At 41.6% G+C, this 18,283-nt stretch overlaps 1 protein-coding gene across 1 annotated transcript in view; it reads left to right on the top strand.

The window, feature by feature from the left end:
- Nucleotides 1–17,974, top strand: part of LOC119421897 (integrin beta-3) — a 22,397-nt gene extending 4,423 nt beyond the window's left edge. The window contains exons 8-15 of the mRNA XM_037689262.1: nt 4,865–4,954; nt 5,057–5,191; nt 5,265–5,694; nt 15,148–15,370; nt 16,629–16,729; nt 16,865–16,984; nt 17,617–17,783; nt 17,871–17,974. Of these exons, the coding sequence (XP_037545190.1) occupies nt 4,865–4,954; nt 5,057–5,191; nt 5,265–5,694; nt 15,148–15,370; nt 16,629–16,729; nt 16,865–16,984; nt 17,617–17,783; nt 17,871–17,936 (1,332 nt within the window). The 3' untranslated portion in view covers nt 17,937–17,974. The remainder of the gene's footprint in view (nt 1–4,864; nt 4,955–5,056; nt 5,192–5,264; nt 5,695–15,147; nt 15,371–16,628; nt 16,730–16,864; nt 16,985–17,616; nt 17,784–17,870) is intronic.
- The last annotated feature ends 309 nt before the right edge of the window (nt 17,975–18,283 follow it).

The raw sequence follows: 18,283 nt of genomic DNA, 5'->3' as shown, positions 1-18,283 counted from the left end.
TAAAAGTAACAGGCTAGCTAAACGCAGCAAAAGGCTAGTTAAAAGTAACAGGCTAGCTAAAAGCAAGAAATGTTAGCTAAAAGTAGCAACTGGCTTGAATTTAAGTTGCCAAAGTGAAGCTAAAAATAGCAAAAGGCTAACCAAAATATAAATGTAGTAACATTTTAGCTAAGAGTTATAACTAGAAAAATGCAGTCCAAAAGCAAAAGTAACACATTTTTTGCTAAAGATATAAAATTAGAAAAAAGTTTGATAAATAACTCAAAGTAAGAACCTATAGCTAAACATCAAATCAAAATCAAATCAAATTTATTTACATAGCACACGTAAAAATCGGCTGTCGTTGGCCAAAATGCTGCACATAATACAAATAGTGAGAACACAACACAAACAAGAGACGTTAAAAACATAGAAAAAAAATCTAAAACTAGATAAAAACATAAAACCTTAAATCATCAAGTTGCAAATCTTAAATTAACAAAAGGTGCAGTGGAAATGTCAAAATTCTTGCCAAACGCTGAAAACCCCAAGATGCAGACAGGACTTGCTAAAGCGATGAAGATGCAAAAAACTAGATTAAAGCTAAAAGTAACAAAAGGATAGCTAGAAGCTAAAGGTAGCACAAGAAGACAAAATAGACCCAGTTTACTAAAGCAAGTTTCAAACAAAATGTTTTTGTTTTGTAAAAATATTTTTAAGTATTGTTTTGAAAAGGATAAAAGTTGCAAAATATGAAAACCATAGCAGTCATCTCCTGAACATGCATGTTTTTGATTTATGGTAGAAATGACTAAAATAGCACAAACCATGTATAAGTGGTTACATAAATAAAAATGTATAGAAAAAATAAAAATATGGAAAAACAGCAAAAATTCATGTGAGGAAAATATATTATTTATTGATCTGCTTCCTGATACATTCAATATTTATTTTTTTACCGTTTTAATAACCTTTATATCCCTTTTTATCACTTAAGGTCATTATGAATGATATTACAATGTTTTAATGTCGACATTATAATTGTTTTTGATGTGACTTTTTGTAAGAAGAGAGCAAAGTGTTCATCATCTTTTTATGCATTTAAGACATTTGAATTTTATAGTAGATGCTGTGGTTCGTTCGTGGGAATCCTTGAGAAATGTTTGTCTCCAGCGGTTCCTCTGAGTCTTTGCTCACAGCTTTAGTTCTGATAATGCTCGAGCTGGGACACAGGAGAGGGGGAGGAGGACGGACGGGATTCCTACAAAACAAACAAACTTTGCTTTAGTCAGCCGAACGGGTTGTAAACTCAGACAGGACACGGCGTGTATAAGTTCAGTACTTGTGATGCAATGGCTTCCTGTGAGTCTCACTGTTCAATTCAGTTTATTTCTATAGCACCAAGTCACAACAGAAGTCAGTGCACTGTACAACAACATTCACATACATTATAAAAAGACAATTAGTAAAAGTTCTCCGTCTAAGGAAGCCAGCAGATTGTGTTAAATCTTCACTTTGTCGCAGTCTCCCACCCTGAGCAAGCACAAAGGAGACAGTGGAAAGGAAAAACTCCCTTTTAACAGGAAGAAACCTCCAGCAGAACCAGGCTCAGGACGAGCGGCCATCTGCTTCAATCGGCTGGGGTTTGTGAGGACAGGAAGGAGGAACAAACAGAATGACAGGTCCAGGTGTACTTTCTATAGGAAGAGCGACAAAAACAATTAAAGCTGCAAGCAGCGTTGAAGGCCCTCGCAGCGAAGCGCCGCTGCGGCCTTACCGCGACCGCGGGAACTCCAGCGACTCTTCCCGGTCGCCATCGAGAACGCTCACGCTACCGTCACGTGCCCGTTCTCCGGAATGTGCATTCGCCGAACCTTTGACATCAGCTGCGACCGCGGATATAACTATTTTAATATTATAGGGGGCGCTCTAGAGTCAAAAGTTAAAAAACATTACTAATGTGTCCATAACTGCTTACTAATGATGCACCCAAAATCTGGTGCAGATCGTATGGTATATCATTGAGATACAAGTGTTAGAATATTATAGGGGGCGCTCTAGAGTCAAAAGTTAAAAAACATTACTAATGTGTCCATCAGGACTACATAATAATACACCAAAAATCTGGTGCAGATCAGATGATATATCATTGAGATATAACAGTTTAAAAAATCTAGGGGGCGTACTTGAGTCAAATATTAAACAACAACACAACTGTGTCCATAAGTCCTCACTAGTCCAGCACCAAAAATCTGGTGCAGATCAGACGATATATCACTGAGATATAACTGTTTGAATTATGTAGGGGGCGCACTTGAGTCAAAAGTAAAACAACAATACCATTGCGTGTTTAAGTGCTCACTTATCACACACCAAAAATCTGGTCTACATCGGATGACATATCACTGAGATATAACAGTTTGAATAATGTAGGGGGCGCACTTGAGTCAAATATTAAACAACAAAACTAAAATGTCCATCAGTTCTCAGTAATGACGCACCAAAAATCTGGTTCAGATTGGATGTTGTATCACTGAGATATAACTGTAAGAAGAATGTAGGTGGCGCTGTTGAGGCTCTTGGCCACTTATCATGGAACCCTGTTCAAAGGTGGATAATGATCAATCATAGTGATTTTGGTTCATCTGGGCTCAAATCTGTGCAATTTAGAGCCAAACGTATTGCAACGGCGTCTCTTTTTAATTCGCCATGGCGCCACACCCACATCCTCCAGCTATAACTGTTTGTAGTTTAAATCAAGTCAGACCATCTTGTTATCTGTCTTCCAACACAGGATCATCCTGATTAGATTAAGGGAGTCAAAGAAGGAGCATTCCAATTAAACAAAGTCACTTCCTGTTCTGAGGGGGCGGGGCTTTGATGACGTCACAATATGACCTCAGGGTATCATCGGGCATGGGACAGGGATGACTCGTGCCAAATTTGGTGCAAATCTGTTTTTCAAGTTGAAAGTTATAACGTTTGGAAATTTATGGCGTGAAGCTCAACTTTGAGGCCTGGCCACGCCCCTTTAACAAAATGAAACCGAAAGCTTTTGATAACTTTTACTCTCCAATGTCTTAAAGGTCTATTAACCAAGTTTGAAGGCAATCCTTCAAAATCCCTAGGAGGAGTTCGTTAAAATTCGCCATTAAAAACGCCCAAAAATTAACCTTTGACCCAAAATGGCCGACTTCCTGTTGTTTGGACCTGAGCTCCAAGAGACTTTTTCAAAGGTCCTGAGAAGATACACATGTTCAACGAGTTTCAGAATTATCGGTCGAAAAATGTCTTGGGGCCGAGGTTTTAAAATATTCTAGGGGGCGCTATAGAGGCTATTGCGCAATTATCATGGCTTCCTGTTCAAGGGGCGGGCAATGATCGATCGTAGTGATTTTGATGAACCTCGGATCAAATCTGTGGAATTTAGAGCCAAACGTATTGTCACGGCGTCACTTCTGACTTCGCCACGCCGCCACGCCCACATCCTCCAGCGGAAACGCTTTGCGCTTCAAAGCAAGTCAGACCAACTTGTTGTCTGCCTTCTAACACAGGATCATCGTGATTGGGTCCAGAGTGTCAGGGAAGGAGCATTCCAAGCAAAAAAAGTCACTTCCTGTTCTGAGGGGGCGGGACTTTGATGACGTCAAAATTTGACCTCAGGGTATCGTCGGGCATTGGACAGGGATGACTCGTGCCCAATTTGGTGCAATTCTGTTTTTCAACGTGAAAGTTGTAGCGTTTGGAAATTTTTGGCGTGAAGCATAATTTTGAGGTCCGGCCCCGCCCCCTCAACATACGTCGGTTTGCACCGTTTTGATAACTTTTGGTCCCCCATGCCTACTGAGCAAAATGGCGCAAGTTTGAAACCGATTGAGCGAAATCCCTAGGAGGAGTTTGTTCAAATTTGCCGTGTACGAAAAGCGAAAAACGGCCAAAATTGACCCTTTGACCCAAAATGGCCGACTTCCTGTTGGGTTTAAGGCATACCTCCAAGAGACTTTTTTTCATGATTCAGTGGGTTGTACATGTGTACCAAATTTCAGCTCTCTAGGTCTTACCAGTTGTCATATCTCACGTTAGGGGGCGCTGTGGAGCAGTTTGGCCACGCCCACTTTTGGTTCCATTAAATACCTCAAATTTCTCGCGGGGGACAATTTTGGGTCAAATATGGTGAGTTTTCGAATATGTTAAGGCCTCCAAATTAGCGCTCTTTGACGGAAAAAAATTTGAAACGACACAATAACAATAGGCCTTCGCAGCGCTTAGCTGCTCGGGCCTACGCAGCGCTTAGCTGCTCGGGCCTAATAAGGATAGAAATAATTACAAATACTAACAGGTAAAGTAAAGACAGCAGCAGAGTGAGGACGTGTGGTCAGTTTGTCCTCCTGCAGTTTAAGCCTATAGCATCATAACTAAGGGATAGCTCAGGAACCCATGCTGGCTCAACTATAGGATTTAACATAAAGTAAAATCTTAATCCCAGTCTTAAAACTGGACAATGTGTCAGCCTCACAGACAGAAACTGGAAGTTGGTTCCACAAGAGAGGAGCCTGATAACTGAAAGCTCTGCCTCCCATTCTGCTTTTGGAAACTCTAGGAACCACAAGTAAACCTGCAGTCTGAGAGTTAAGTGCTCTGTTAGGAAAATATGGAACAATAAGATCTGTAATGTAAGATGGAGCTAGGTTGTTGAGAGCTTTGTAGGTTAGAAGTAGAATTTTGAATTCTGTTCTCCAAAGCTTTTGATGAAATCCACACCTGATTGTTTGTGAATCTTTTTTTTTTTTTTTTGACAACAGTCTCCAGCATGAGTTCAGTATTATTATGAGATTCCAAAATAAACTGGCTCATCATCTTACCGTCATGTGTCTTCCACCCCCAGGAATACAGTCAGCTCATCCCAGGCACAACCGTGGGAACGCTGTCAGATGACTCTGGGAATGTGATTCAGCTGATTGAGGACGCCTATAGGGTAAAAAAAAGACAAGTTTTTGTTGCTTGGAAAATATGCAGAGCATGCAAATGAGTGTTGTATATTCTAACTGAAAGGATAATTACAACTTTATATGAGCAGAAAATTCGCTCTAAAGTGGAGCTGGAGCTGCTGGGAGTCCCAGACGAGTTGAATCTCTCTTTCAACGCCACCTGCCTGAACGGAGAGGTCATCCCTGGAGTCAAGTCCTGCTCTGGACTGAAGATCGGGGACACGGTACATATTGTTAGAAATGATTACTTTTTCCCATTTGTGTACACATTTATAACCTGATGTTTCCGTGCTGTAGGTGTCTTTCAGTGTGGAGGCTCAGCTGCGTGGCTGCCCTAAAGAGAAGAGCCGCAAGTTTACCGTCAAACCTCTGGGCTTCAAGGACTCTCTAGAGGTCACGGTGGACTTTGCTTGCGGCTGCGACTGCGAGGCGAAGTCGGTGGCCAACAGTTCGGTCTGCAGCAACGGCAACGGGACCTACGAGTGCGGCGTTTGCCAGTGCCACCAGGGTCGAATGGGTCCGAGATGCGAGTGCTCACTGGAGGACTACAGTCCATCTGATGATGCCGACTGCATCCCAAAACCAGGCAGCTCGATGTGCAGCGGGAGAGGCGACTGTTTGTGTGGACAGTGCTCCTGTCATGCAAATGATTTCGGACAGGTGTGGGGAAAGTACTGCGAGTGTGACGACTTCAACTGCCTGCGCTTCAAGGGCGCCCTGTGCTCTGGTGAGTAAATACACAATGACTGTATTACCACGTTACTGCAGCCTTTTGCAACTACCGTATTTTCCACCGTACACGTTGCACCGCCCTATAAGTCGCATCAGTCCAAATACGTCTAATGAAGTGGAAAAATCCATAAATACATGGCATCTGTTATGCGTCACCGCTGACAACCTGGAAATGTGGGCCGGTGTTGTGCCAAAAATCGATTGGTTGTCAAATGGCGGTCGTGGGAGCGTGCACGGGAGGACTTTGACAAGAATTTAACAAGATTAACACTTAAAAACAATTATTTGTTTGCTCGAAATGATAGCAATGGTGTGTCTCAGTTTAACTTTTCCTTAATAAATGCACGTTGACGGTCAAATCAGCTGCATTCTCAAAAGCCGATACGCGGAAACATGAACGCGCAGAGGGTGAAACGCAGTCCATTTCTTCAAAATTTAACAAGACAAGCACCAAAAACAATTTGTTTGCTGGACTTTATAGCAAAGGTGTGTCTCAGTTGAACTTTTACTTAATAAATGCACTTCAGTGGTCAAATCAGCTGCATTTCACCGGGGTGGCGCAGCGAAATGAAGCTGATTTGATGGTTGCTCAAGGCAAACGACGGTGGCAATCAATGGTAAGCCGATTGTGTCATTAATAACCACTTTTACCTATTATATGATACAGCAGCATACCATACTGCTCGACTGCCATCTAGTGACTGAAAATGGTAGTGTTCAATATTTTCAGTCAGAATGAATGAAAATGACCATATCTCAGCCAAAAATTGGTTTATGAATATGGGAGAAAACAAACAAACATGTCGCTTCGACGTATAAGTCGCAGGGCATGACAATTATGCAAAAAACTGTGACTTAAAGGGCGAAAAATACGGTAATTTTCACAGCTTCAACCATGTGCTGTGATTCTGACTGAATATATGGACACAGGCTGTCTCCCTCCCTCTCTCCTTGTGCACTCTTTTTCTTTGCGCACACTTTTTAAGCACTCACAGCACTCCTAAGTGTAGTAAACGCACTTCGTTGCTTTATACCAATGCATTTCAGTGCAGTGCAATATAACACGTAGGGTGGGTCTAAATTGACTTGCTGCTCCGTCGGATCTGAACCAGAGTTGAGACCAGAGTCTCGACTTTCAGAACTCTTATCTTAAAAGGTCAGACAAGATTCGTTTTTATGTTCGAGTTGAGTTAGAAGTGTCAAAAACTGGAAGAGTGCAATGTAACTAAAAGAGGTGGAATAATTTACAAGTAAGGAGAAAAATCGGGAACACATCAGTATCAAAGCGTCCAAACGAGTCTTTTATACAGATAGAAGCAAAACAGGGTTTGCTGCTTTGTAAAGAAATTTACATTAAATGTTTAATAGAAGATTTGAAAGTCTATCACCATGGTCCTCGTCCCTGAAGGTCACTATCCTGAACGTTTTAGCTGTCACTCTGTTTACACACACCTGATTAGAGCTGCATTCAGGCCTAAAACATCCGACCCAGCCTGGTCCGAACACGTATCGTTTTTCTAGAGCCCGACCCGAAACCGACCAATTAACTGTGACTACAGGCCCGAACACAAAAAACAACAAAAAAAAAACTCTTTTAAATTAAGCTTTTGGAAGCAAATCTGTTTGACATGATTTTTAAAAACGCATTTCAAAGAAAGGAAGATATAAGATTGCTTGTTTATTAACAAGAGTCAGTTGATTATTATAGTTATTATTATAATATTATAGTTATTAACGGTCGGCGGACACGTGTGGCTGATGATCCTAATTGGGTCACGACGCAGCGGCTGAGTCCAGCTGGACTTCGGATGGATCAGTGGTCCATCTGAAGTTCTTAAATAAACTTTTTCTTTTTTTTTTAACCTCTTTCAAGCGGCCGTTTGGCCCCGTGCGTCCACTGATGCAATCAAAAGCCCGACACCGACGTGGCCCGCCCATCCAGCACATTTTTTTGGTCCGGGCGTTGGCCCAGGTTAGAAATGACAGCTCCACACCTGATGTGAACGAATGAGTGATTACGGCTTCCTCAGACTTTGAAGACCTGCAGAAGAGCAGAGAATCGACTAAAACCTGTAGGGTGACCAGTATTGGACACCACTGGTCTATCACATGGCTACTACAGACAAAAAAAAAAGTATATACCGACCAAATGTTCATATTTTTGGACTGTGGGTGGAATACCTGTACCTGCAGAATATTCTGCACAGAAAAAGGTTCAGCTGAGATCTGAGCTAAGACCATTCTCGCTCTGAGGCGAAGGTGCTCAGTGTTAGTAAAACTAAACCGAATTTGTGAATTCTTCATTTAAACATTCTTGAAATATTCAAGGTATAATGAAAACTCACATGATGTGAATCTAAACAGCAGACCCTTCATCAAACTGCAACATAAAAAATATTTAAAACTTATTTTTTAATCAAAGTAAGAGTCTGAACTGTGTGAAGTTTTGACCAAAACTCTTGTTCATTCACCCGTATAATAACTTATTTTATTGTGAGCACATTTTGTTGAATTTTTGAACTGGTAAGTTTTGTACAGTAGGTCAGGAAAGATTAAGCTGGCCCTCCCTTCCTTTTCTCTATCCTGTAAGGCCTCCTCCTACCTTGCTGGGACATATTCTTCGGCTCACTCTCTCTGTAAACAGAACTCAGTCGGTTTACATAGCTTTCTGTTACTTCGCCTGAAACACGTCAAAGCTTTTAAAAGTCCTGTTCCTCAGCACCTTCATTTCTTCTTTGCACAAAACTGCATTATGTATTTGCTGATGTACATAAACCTCAGAAGAGCCAGATGCTCGGGTCAGTGAATTTGGAGCAGATTGCACTTTGAGTCAGAGTTTGACTGACGTTCTTAGAGCTCATCGTAAGGCTGCTCGATGGGCTTTATGAGCTGCAACAACAGCGCAGGTCAACGGAGAAGAGGAAGCACGCTTTCCTGCTGGAGTGGTTGAACGTAGCAGCTCGTTTTAGGAACTCCGAGCTCAAGGAGAGGCTGAGCATCAGCAACACACAGCGCTCTTCCAAACTGACGTGCGTTTGTCAGAGCGTGCTTCAGCAACTGGTTGTTTCAAATTTACATTGGAAAGAAAAAGCACCTTCTCAGCTCAAAGTATAATAAATCTTCTCGTTTTCTTTAACTCGTTCCATCTTTAACGAATCACGGTGCATTCACTGTACCTCAGTTGAAAAACAATTGTTTGTGACGCGATCTGTTGTTTAATGTGTAGCAAAAGGCCGACGGGGCAGAAGCACGTACATGAACGACGAGATGTAGGAAACGATGGAGGAACAGACGTGACGCGCGTTCAAGCACAATCCACGCACCAAGGAGGAAACACAAAGACACTATTTGTAAGGAGGCGGACAAGACAAAATGACAAACACCTGGGGTGATTAGGATTGAGACAGGTGCGACGGGAGCTGAACAACAAGGATGAAAAGCACTGGGGAGTGCAGGAAATATAGGGATGGAAGAAATGACAGGACAGAACAGATTCCCACAGTTTGGACAGCTAGGGTATAATAAAATGGTTTTCAATACACCAACCATCATACTCTGAACTGAACATGAAAAAGATGTGTAGACCTTCACACATTTCCTGCAACAAGTCCTCTGTGCGGGACTTGGCTGGTCCTGTAAGGCTTGCAGGAGTTCCACCTGTCTTCCTTCATCGTGCGTCCAGTTTATTTGAAATCATTGTATTCATTGTATACACTTTTAGTCCTAAACTCTTAAAAGTATCCAACAAAGTTCAGTCAGGTCACCTGGACGGTTTCTTTTTTGTTGATGTTGAGACGTTTTGTCCTTCATCCAGAGGACTTCATCGATCCGAAGAGCCACAAACAAACTCAGTCCCACAAGCAGCACACTCCCATAGTCAGTTTGCTGGTGATAAGATGGTTTCTGTGGCCCGCCCTCTCCCCCGTCGACTCCTCTGAGGCAGCCACGCCAAAGTGGTTCATGCTCAATAATCCAGGTAGAAAATCCAACAAAGTTCAGTCACTCAATCCAATGCTTGTGGGACTGAATTTGTATGTGGCTCCTCGGATTGATGAAGTCCTCTGGATGAAGGACGAAACGTCTCAAAAAAAAAAAAAAAGGCCAGATGACCTGACTGAACGTTCTTGGACTTTTAACCTGGATTATTATGAACTTTGACATCTCATAAGTATATTTTCAGCTTTGTCTCCCACAAGTTGGTTTGTAACATAAACAAGGATTTATCAAGGAACCTCCTGGTGACGGTTTATGAAAACATTACGTCATATTTTCTCTGAACAGATTGGGCAACCTTGAAGGTTTGAAAGCTTTGGCAACATGTTGGACTCTTTATTGGGTTTCTCAAGCCTATTTTGTTCCGTGTGGTACAGTTCTTGGTATTTTTGCAGGTGTGTCCCAAGTTTTTCAACCATGTTTTGTTGGGTTGGACATGAAAAACTTAGATGCACATGCTGGAATGCTGCTGATTTTTGCCTTAAAGCTGCTGTATTCATTCCTCTGCTCTCTACAGACTCATGTTCAGGCTGCTGTTTAATACACCATATTATTTTACGTTATTAGTGTTTAGTATATCTTAGATCCTTGTATACTGTCTCTTTTTATACTTTATATTTTTGCTATTTTTGGGTGTAACTGGGACTGTGAGTACACAGTTTCATTCCACCTCATGTACCACATGTGATGCGAATGACAAAAAAGAACCTTGAACCTTAGAAGAACAATTTCTGAGCAAAACGTTTTATCGTAAACTTAAAAAATATTTACTGTCACAAGTACTCCCAACTACGACGGAGCTTTGGGGCCACACTAAGAAAAAAATACATTTTGAACGAGAATAAAGCCGTGCAACAATAGTTGTAGTATTACGAGAATAAAGTCATAGTATTATGAGAATAAAGTCGTAGTATTATGAGAATAAAGTTGTAGTATTATGAGAATAAAGTTGTAGTATTATGAGAATAAAGTTGTAGTATTACTAGGATAAAGTTGCAGTATTACGAGAATAAAGTCGTACGACAATAAAATTGTAGTATTGCTAGAATAAAGTCGTAGTATTATGAGAATAAAGTTGTAGTATTACAAGAATAAAGTGGTACGACAATAAAATTGTAATATTGCGAGAATAAAATCATATTATTATGAGAATAAAGTCATAGTATTACGAGAATAAAGTCTTACGACAATAAAGTTGTAGTATTGCGAGAATAAAGTCATAGTATTATGAGAATAAACTTGTAGTATTATGAGAATAAACTTGTAGTATTATGAGAATAAAGTCATACGACAATAAAGTTGTAGTATTATGAGAATAAAGTCGTACGACTATAAAGTCATAGTATTGCGAGATTAAAGTCATAGTATTATGAGAATAAACTTGTAGTATTATGAGAATAAACTTGTAGTATTATGAGAATAAACTTGTAGTATTATGAGAATAAAGTCATACGACAATAAAGTCGTAGTATTACGAGAATAAAGTCTTACGACAATAAAGTTGTAGTATTGCGAGAATAAAGTCATAGTATTATGAGAATAAAGTTGTAGTATTATGAGAATAAAGTTGTAGTATTATGAGAATAAAGTCATACGACAATAAAGTTGTAGTATTACGAGAATAAAGTTGTATGACAATAATGTCGAAATAATACAATAATAAAGTCCTAGTATTACCAGAATAAACTCATAATATTACCAGAATAAAGTTGTATTATTATCAGAACTCTAACATGAAAAGGCAGTCTTACAACTACGGTAAAATGATGAATTTCAACATTCGCCTTATGATCTAGCTATTTTTTTGCTATTTTTGCCATCTTATTTGAATTTGTTTTAAAAAAAATTCCGTATGTCTCTTTTATGATTGTCCATTGTTGTCATCATTCTTTGTTAAAATCAGGTCTCTCTTGTAAATGAGTCCTCGAGGCTCAATGGGATTTACCTGTCTAAATAAAGGTTGAATGACTGTTGACGTCGGCAGTACAACAGCAGGGGTCCTTAAGCACTGAAGCTGTATGGCATTGCAATTAATGTCTGTATTGAGGGATTTAGTGGTGACATAATGTGGATGGAGGCATATTTCACAAACATTGACCCAAAAGTGATCACAGACTATTCATAAACAGAGTGACTCGAATTGGAGGCTGTCCACAGCAGGTGCGAGCCAACCCAAGAACGTATTATGATTTTATTCTCCTAATATTATGACTTTTTTCTCATAAGGTAATTTTTTTGTTCTTAGCGTGCCCCTAAAGCTCCGTCGTTCCCAACTTTCTCTTACCTAAAGTTTGAATTATAAAAAGAAATTGTTGACAAGTCTCTCAAGAGATGTTGATTTTATGGCTTTCGGTGCAGATAGCTCAAACACTGCTGGAAAAGCTTTGGGACCAACACATTTCTCAGCCTCGGGTCCTTAAGTTTTCCCTGAAGAGTGCGTGTCTCTCAGTCCCACTTCAATCCGAGCCGTGGTTCAAATGCGCTCAGTGTTTCTTCATCTGCTGAGAGGGAGGGCGTGGTGCAGGCCTGGGGAGCAGGAGTCAGCAAGCACAGCTCCAGGGCTCATAAATACGAGGACCGAGTGAGGAGGAACGCTTGCATTCCTTTGCTGGCAGTTTGCCATTCTTTCCTCTTCCTTTAGCGGTGGAATGCTTTGTTTTAATGCTCTGTCTGGTCCCCTGTTCGTTAATCACGCCTTCCCGTTTAAACCTCTCCAAACTGCAGATTAATGGACAGGACTAATGTGCAATCTCACAGAAGTTGGATGATGCAAACCTTCAAGCTTCCTTTAATGTGTGAAAAAAGACGACTAATCCTGCAGGCCTCACCAACATCAACTGTTTCATGATTTCTTGTTTGTGCAGTGTCTACCTCCCTCTGTTGTTGTAGCAAGACAGATTAGTCATGGCTGAGCGTGATGAAACTCACAGCAGCCGTGTGGGCTCACATCGCCGATAAAACACAAAGCAAAGGAGACGATGCAGTCCGAGTGTAAACCCAAGCATCATTTCCTTGATTTCACGACTGATTTGTTTTGAGCTGTTAAATCAGGGGGACCCTCAGAGATATTTCATGACCCCTCCTGTCTGATCCAGCTGGGCTGTGACTCCCAAACTTCGCTGTTAGTCATCAAATCCTGTTTGTGTTGCTTGTAAGAGCACTGGAGCCACCGGGGACGTGCCGCTGGTTCTGAGGTTGCTTAATGTGCTGATGTTGCGTCTGCCGGTAATCCAGGATGAAAAGCCGAGGAGCAGAGAGTTGTGACACTTTAACAACTTTGTGGTGCTTCACTAGGCTGAACGTGCGTTGGTACGCCTCCTTGTAAGGAGCTTAAGAATCTAAATTTAATTAGCTCGTCTAATAATAAAACATTTGAGTTTTTTCACTCTGAGATGATGACGTCTGTTTCCAAGTACCGGTAACTAGAATGTATTGTTTTTTTTAATGGAAAAGTTATTTATTCTTCAGATTTGTTCTCTTTATGAACCAATAAGTGACTCAAGCTGGCTAATTGAAGCTTATTTTAAAAAGGAAGGAAGAATATTTTCAAATTAAAAGCCTAGCATTGCCTGAATATACCCCTCGCCATCTTTGCTGTCAATCATCGTCACACGATGTCACACGTGTTGTCCATGACTCTGAACTACTACCACACCAAGTTTTAGCTCGACACACGTACAATTTACTGAGTTAGAGTCTTTCTGTGTTTGCTAAGGTTGATTAGCTGTGGCAGCCATCTTGAACTGAATTAACGCCACATGATATGATGAGTGGTGGTGTCATGGTCGGCAGGAGGGTTTGAAACCAGAACGCAAACAAGAGGCTCAAAAAAAAAAAAACTACCGTAAATTCTGGACTATTGAGTGCACCTGAATAAAATCTGCACAAAATAAATTAAAAAAGAATAAACATAGTACGTATATAAGCCACACCTGTGTATGCGCTGCGGGTGTCCACGTTGTAACATGAGATATTTATACGGAAAGATAAAAAAAAACTTCTAATTAGACACGTAACGGGCAGCACGGTGACGCAACTGGTCGAGATGCTGCCTCTCAGCGAGAAGGTTGCCAGTTCACATCCTGGTCCGGGGCCTTTTTTGGGTGTAGTTTGCATGTTCTCTCCGTGCATGCGTGAGTTTTCTCCGGGTGCTCCAGTTTCCTCCCACAGACCAAAAACATGCATGTTAGGCTGATTGGTAACTCTAAATTGTCCCTAGGTGTGAGTGAGAGAGTGAATGGTTGTTTGTCTCGTTTGTCTCTGTGTCCCTGTGATGGACTGGAGACCTGTCCAGGTGTCCCCCACCCCTCGCACAGTGATTGCTGGACATAGACACCGGCAACCCCTGTGACCCAAAATGGAAGAAGCGGGTAAAAGTTAATGGATGGATGGATGGACGTACCGGTAACACTTATGGGACTGAGTTTGTTGTGGCTCCTTGGACTGATGAAGTCCTTTGGATGAGGGACGAAATGTTTCAACAAAAATAGAAACCATCCAAAGGACCTGACTGAACTTTGTTTTTTTTTTTTACCTGGATTGGTGTGAGAGCTGAACCAACGCTAGCACTCCCCTCAAATAATAATAATAACAAAAAAATCAACTAATGACATTCAGTCTCTTCTAATAAATATTGGTTCAAAATATTTTTTTAAATAAACTAATGAAACAGTTCTTGACTACAAGGATGGTTCCATTAATGTAATATTTTGTTGCGCAACCTCCTCAGACGATCCCTGCCATCACGTTTGTACCTGTCCGCAGGTGTTTTAGCCCACTCCTCGTGAGCAAACTGCTCCAGCTGTGTCAGGTTTGAAGGTTCCTTCTCCAGATGTTTCAGCGCCTTCCTCTGATGTCCAACAGGAGAAGGCCACTTCAGAACAGTCCAATGTTTTGTTCTGAGAAGTTGTTTTGGGTCATTATTCTGCTGGAGGACCCATGACCTGCACCTGAACTTCAAGTTATTTCAGTGACCTTTAAAGGTTTTTCTTACTTTAATGAAATGATACAAACTGTCACCGTTGTGGAGGAATCGAACCCGGGAACGCAGACCCACTCGAGGAGCTAAACAAATAAAACTTTTTTTCTTTTAAGGTTAAAAAGGCAACAAATATTACAATAGCTGAAAGACATGAGAACGCAGAAGACACAAGAGAAGTACAGGCCGTGGCATGAGGGCCAATAATGGTAAACTGGTGAAGGAGCGAGAAGCGAAGGACTCAAAGGGCTGAGGTTGATGAGTGGAGTGACTGCAGCTGCGACTCGTGAAACAGGACAGGTGGAGATGGGCGTGGCAGGCTGACTGGAGCAACACAGAGGGAGAGGAACACAAGGAGACCTGTCACCAAACAGCACAGACTGTGACGTGAACAAACCGCTGTAGCTGCTTTCGTTGTGCGCTGGATCGAATTTTGAAGACGTAATTTCTACTTGTGCTTTTATTTCGTGTTTCCAGACAAAGGGAAGTGTAACTGTGGCTTCTGTCAGTGTGACGCCGGCTGGAAGGGAGAGAACTGTAACTGCTCCACCCGGACCGACACCTGCATGTCCAGCATCGGGCTGCTGTGCAGCGGCCGGGGTAACTGCGAGTGTGGGGTCTGCCAGTGCACCCAGACCGGCGCCTACGGAGGCACCTGTGAAAAATGCCCCACCTGTCCGGATTCCTGCACCATCAAAAAGTACGTTCGTGTCAAGATTTAGACTTTTTTTTACATTCTCATATTTAGTCAGTAACGTTTAAACCAAACAGAATGAACAATAAATGTCTTACCTGCTGTACATGGCATTTTGAACAACCCTAGTTGGGAGTAAAAAGCATTTTTATTGGTTTGATGAGCAAACTGATCAAGTGGAGCCAAGACTAAAATGGATTGCTGAGATTTTAAAACGACAAGTTTTGTTGCAATTCTTGCACGTTGTTTTATACACCTTTGCACTGCAGTCACCTTTGTGCATGATATACATCCAGTGATTATTTTTTGAGAGCATCATTAGAATCTGTCCACTGGGTCACGAGACATTTTAAAATTTCAAACACAAAAACAAAGAAATGTATTATCACGTTTGCCAACCAGTGAAAATAATGCAACATAGTGAATCAGAATAAACTTTATTGTCATTGTACCAGAATACAGTGGAATTATAATATTAAGAGACTTAGACTAGTTTGTGAGGTTTATTGTTTCAGATTATTTAAATCACATCATCCTGTCACATTCATGCCTAACCACATGACTGAACAACCTGCGGGAACCCACAGGTGATTGTGCTTCTTGCTTCAGACGTCAGGTCAAACTCCTGCACGCCTCAACAGCTGAAAACATCAGCAAACTGTATCTTTGTGTTTGTAGTTGTCATAAAACTGAGGCTGAATCTCATCCATCCATCCATCCATCCATCATCCATCCATTATCTTCGTGAGGGCAGCAGCTTGAGCAGGGAGGTCCAGACATCTCCTTCCACAGCCATCTCTTCCAGCCCTTCTGGGAGGATTCCAAGGCGTTCCCAGGCCATCCGAGAAACATAGTCTCTCCAGCGTGTCCTGGGTCTTCCCCGGGATCTCCTCCCAGTTGGACATGCCCAAAGCACCTCCCTTGGGAGGCGCCCAGGGAGCATCCTTACCAGAGTTTATGACCATAGATGAGGGTAGGAACGTAGACCAACCAGTAAACGGAGAGATTCGTCTTACAGCTCAGCTCCCTCTTCACCACAACAGACCGGTACAAAGTCCGCAATACTGCAGATGCTGCACCAATCCATCTGTCAATCTCATGCTCCATTCTTCTCTCACTCGTGAACAAAACCCCGGGAGATTTGAACTCCTCCACTTGAGCTAGAACCTCACCTTCTTCCGACCGAGGACCATGGCTGAATCCCACTGAATCAAACCAGGGGTGTAAACTGTGCGTGTAAAGGCTTGGCTTGTTGTGCTTGCAGGGAGTGTGTCGAGTGTCAGCACTTCAAGAGAGGACAGTACATCACAGACGACAGCTGCAACAGAATCTGCAAAACTGAAGTACAAGTAGTCGATGAACTGGGTGAGAACTGGGTTGATCTTTTTGTTCCTTTCCTCCCGATCCACCACGTTCAGTTAAACACCACAGACTGACTGAAGCTATGATGTTCTTTTAAAGGTAACAGTTTGTCTTACCTGGTTTTGCTTCTTCTTACAGCTTACCATGCAGAGCACGCCGTGAACTGCTCGTACAAAGACGAGAACGACTGCATCGTGCACTTCCAGTATTATGAAGACACCAGCGGCAAATCCATCCTGTACGTGGTGAAAGAACCAGGTACTTTGTTTGAACTTCATCAGCGCATCATCAGGCCTGAACTGTGCTCTTCATGTCACTCCGCTCCATTTCTTGTAAAGAGGGGAAAGAACAAAATCCTCAGCTAAAAATGTGTTTTTTCTGTAGTGTTAGTAAAATATCTCATGAACCACTGGGCAAATTTTGATGAAACTCTCAGCGTGCAATCAAGATGGCTGCCACAGCCATAATTAGCCAATACAAAATTAGCTATAACTAAGTTTTACAGATATTGTGCTAAAATTTGATGTGGTAGTAGCTGAGAGTCATTCCAAATACATACTTGGAGTATGACGTGTCACAATTCGCATGAGATTGCAAAACTATATATATATATATATATATATATATATATATATATATATATATATATATATATATATATATATATAACAAATAAAATGAAATAAAATAAAAATGAAAGGAAATAAAAGTTTAGGAAAATGCCTCTTGGATGAGGGGCGAAACGTTTCTTTTTAACAAAAAAAACGAAGTCCAGATGACATGATTCAACCTTTTTTGTTGTTATATACCTGGATGACTGAGAAAACAAACTTTGTGTTTTAGGAAAATGTGTTTGAGCTCTTTGTTTCTGCTCCTGATTCTCCTCTCAGAGTGTCCCGAGGGTCCTAACATCCTGGTGGTCCTCCTGGCGGTGGCCGGAGCCATCCTGCTGCTGGGCCTCGTCGGTTTGCTCATCTGGAAGCTGCTGATCACCATCCACGATCGCCGAGAGTTCGCCAAGTTCGAGGAGGAGAGAGCCAAAGCCAAATGGGACACGGTGAGAAACGACAACGACGATAAGTCAACTTCTTAAAGGACTTTACCAACTCAGTTAAACCGAATGATCTCCACGCTTGTTTTTCAGGCAAACAATCCTTTGTATGTCGGAGCCACTTCCACTTTCACCAACGTAGCATACAAAGGCGACTAAAGGCTAGCCGGAACATGTCCGAATCTCAGGGCTGGACGACGGAGACGGATCGCTGGAAGTGACACAAAGAAAACCTTTGACATCTTCCCCGCTGCTGAAAAGTTGTTACTGCTGTCAAGAAGTCAGTGTGATCACTGTACATGGATACTGTCAAAATAATAAGAGCTCGTAATAAAAAGCTCTGACGAGTCCCTTTCAGGTTTTCTGTGTGAACACTTATGCAAAGTTCACACGTTGTGATCCATTTTTCTTCTGTACATTTTTCAGCATCTTTCTCGTTCCACAGTTTTTGTGCTATTTCAACAAATCATAAATCAAAGCGTTCAGTTTGTTCAGGACAATCCTGC

This window comes from Nematolebias whitei, chromosome 15, assembly GCF_014905685.2.
Source record: "Nematolebias whitei isolate Nwh7 chromosome 15, NemWhi1, whole genome shotgun sequence".
Lineage (NCBI taxonomy): Eukaryota > Metazoa > Chordata > Actinopteri > Cyprinodontiformes > Rivulidae > Nematolebias > Nematolebias whitei.
This window is presented reverse-complemented; position numbering and strand designations above follow the sequence as displayed.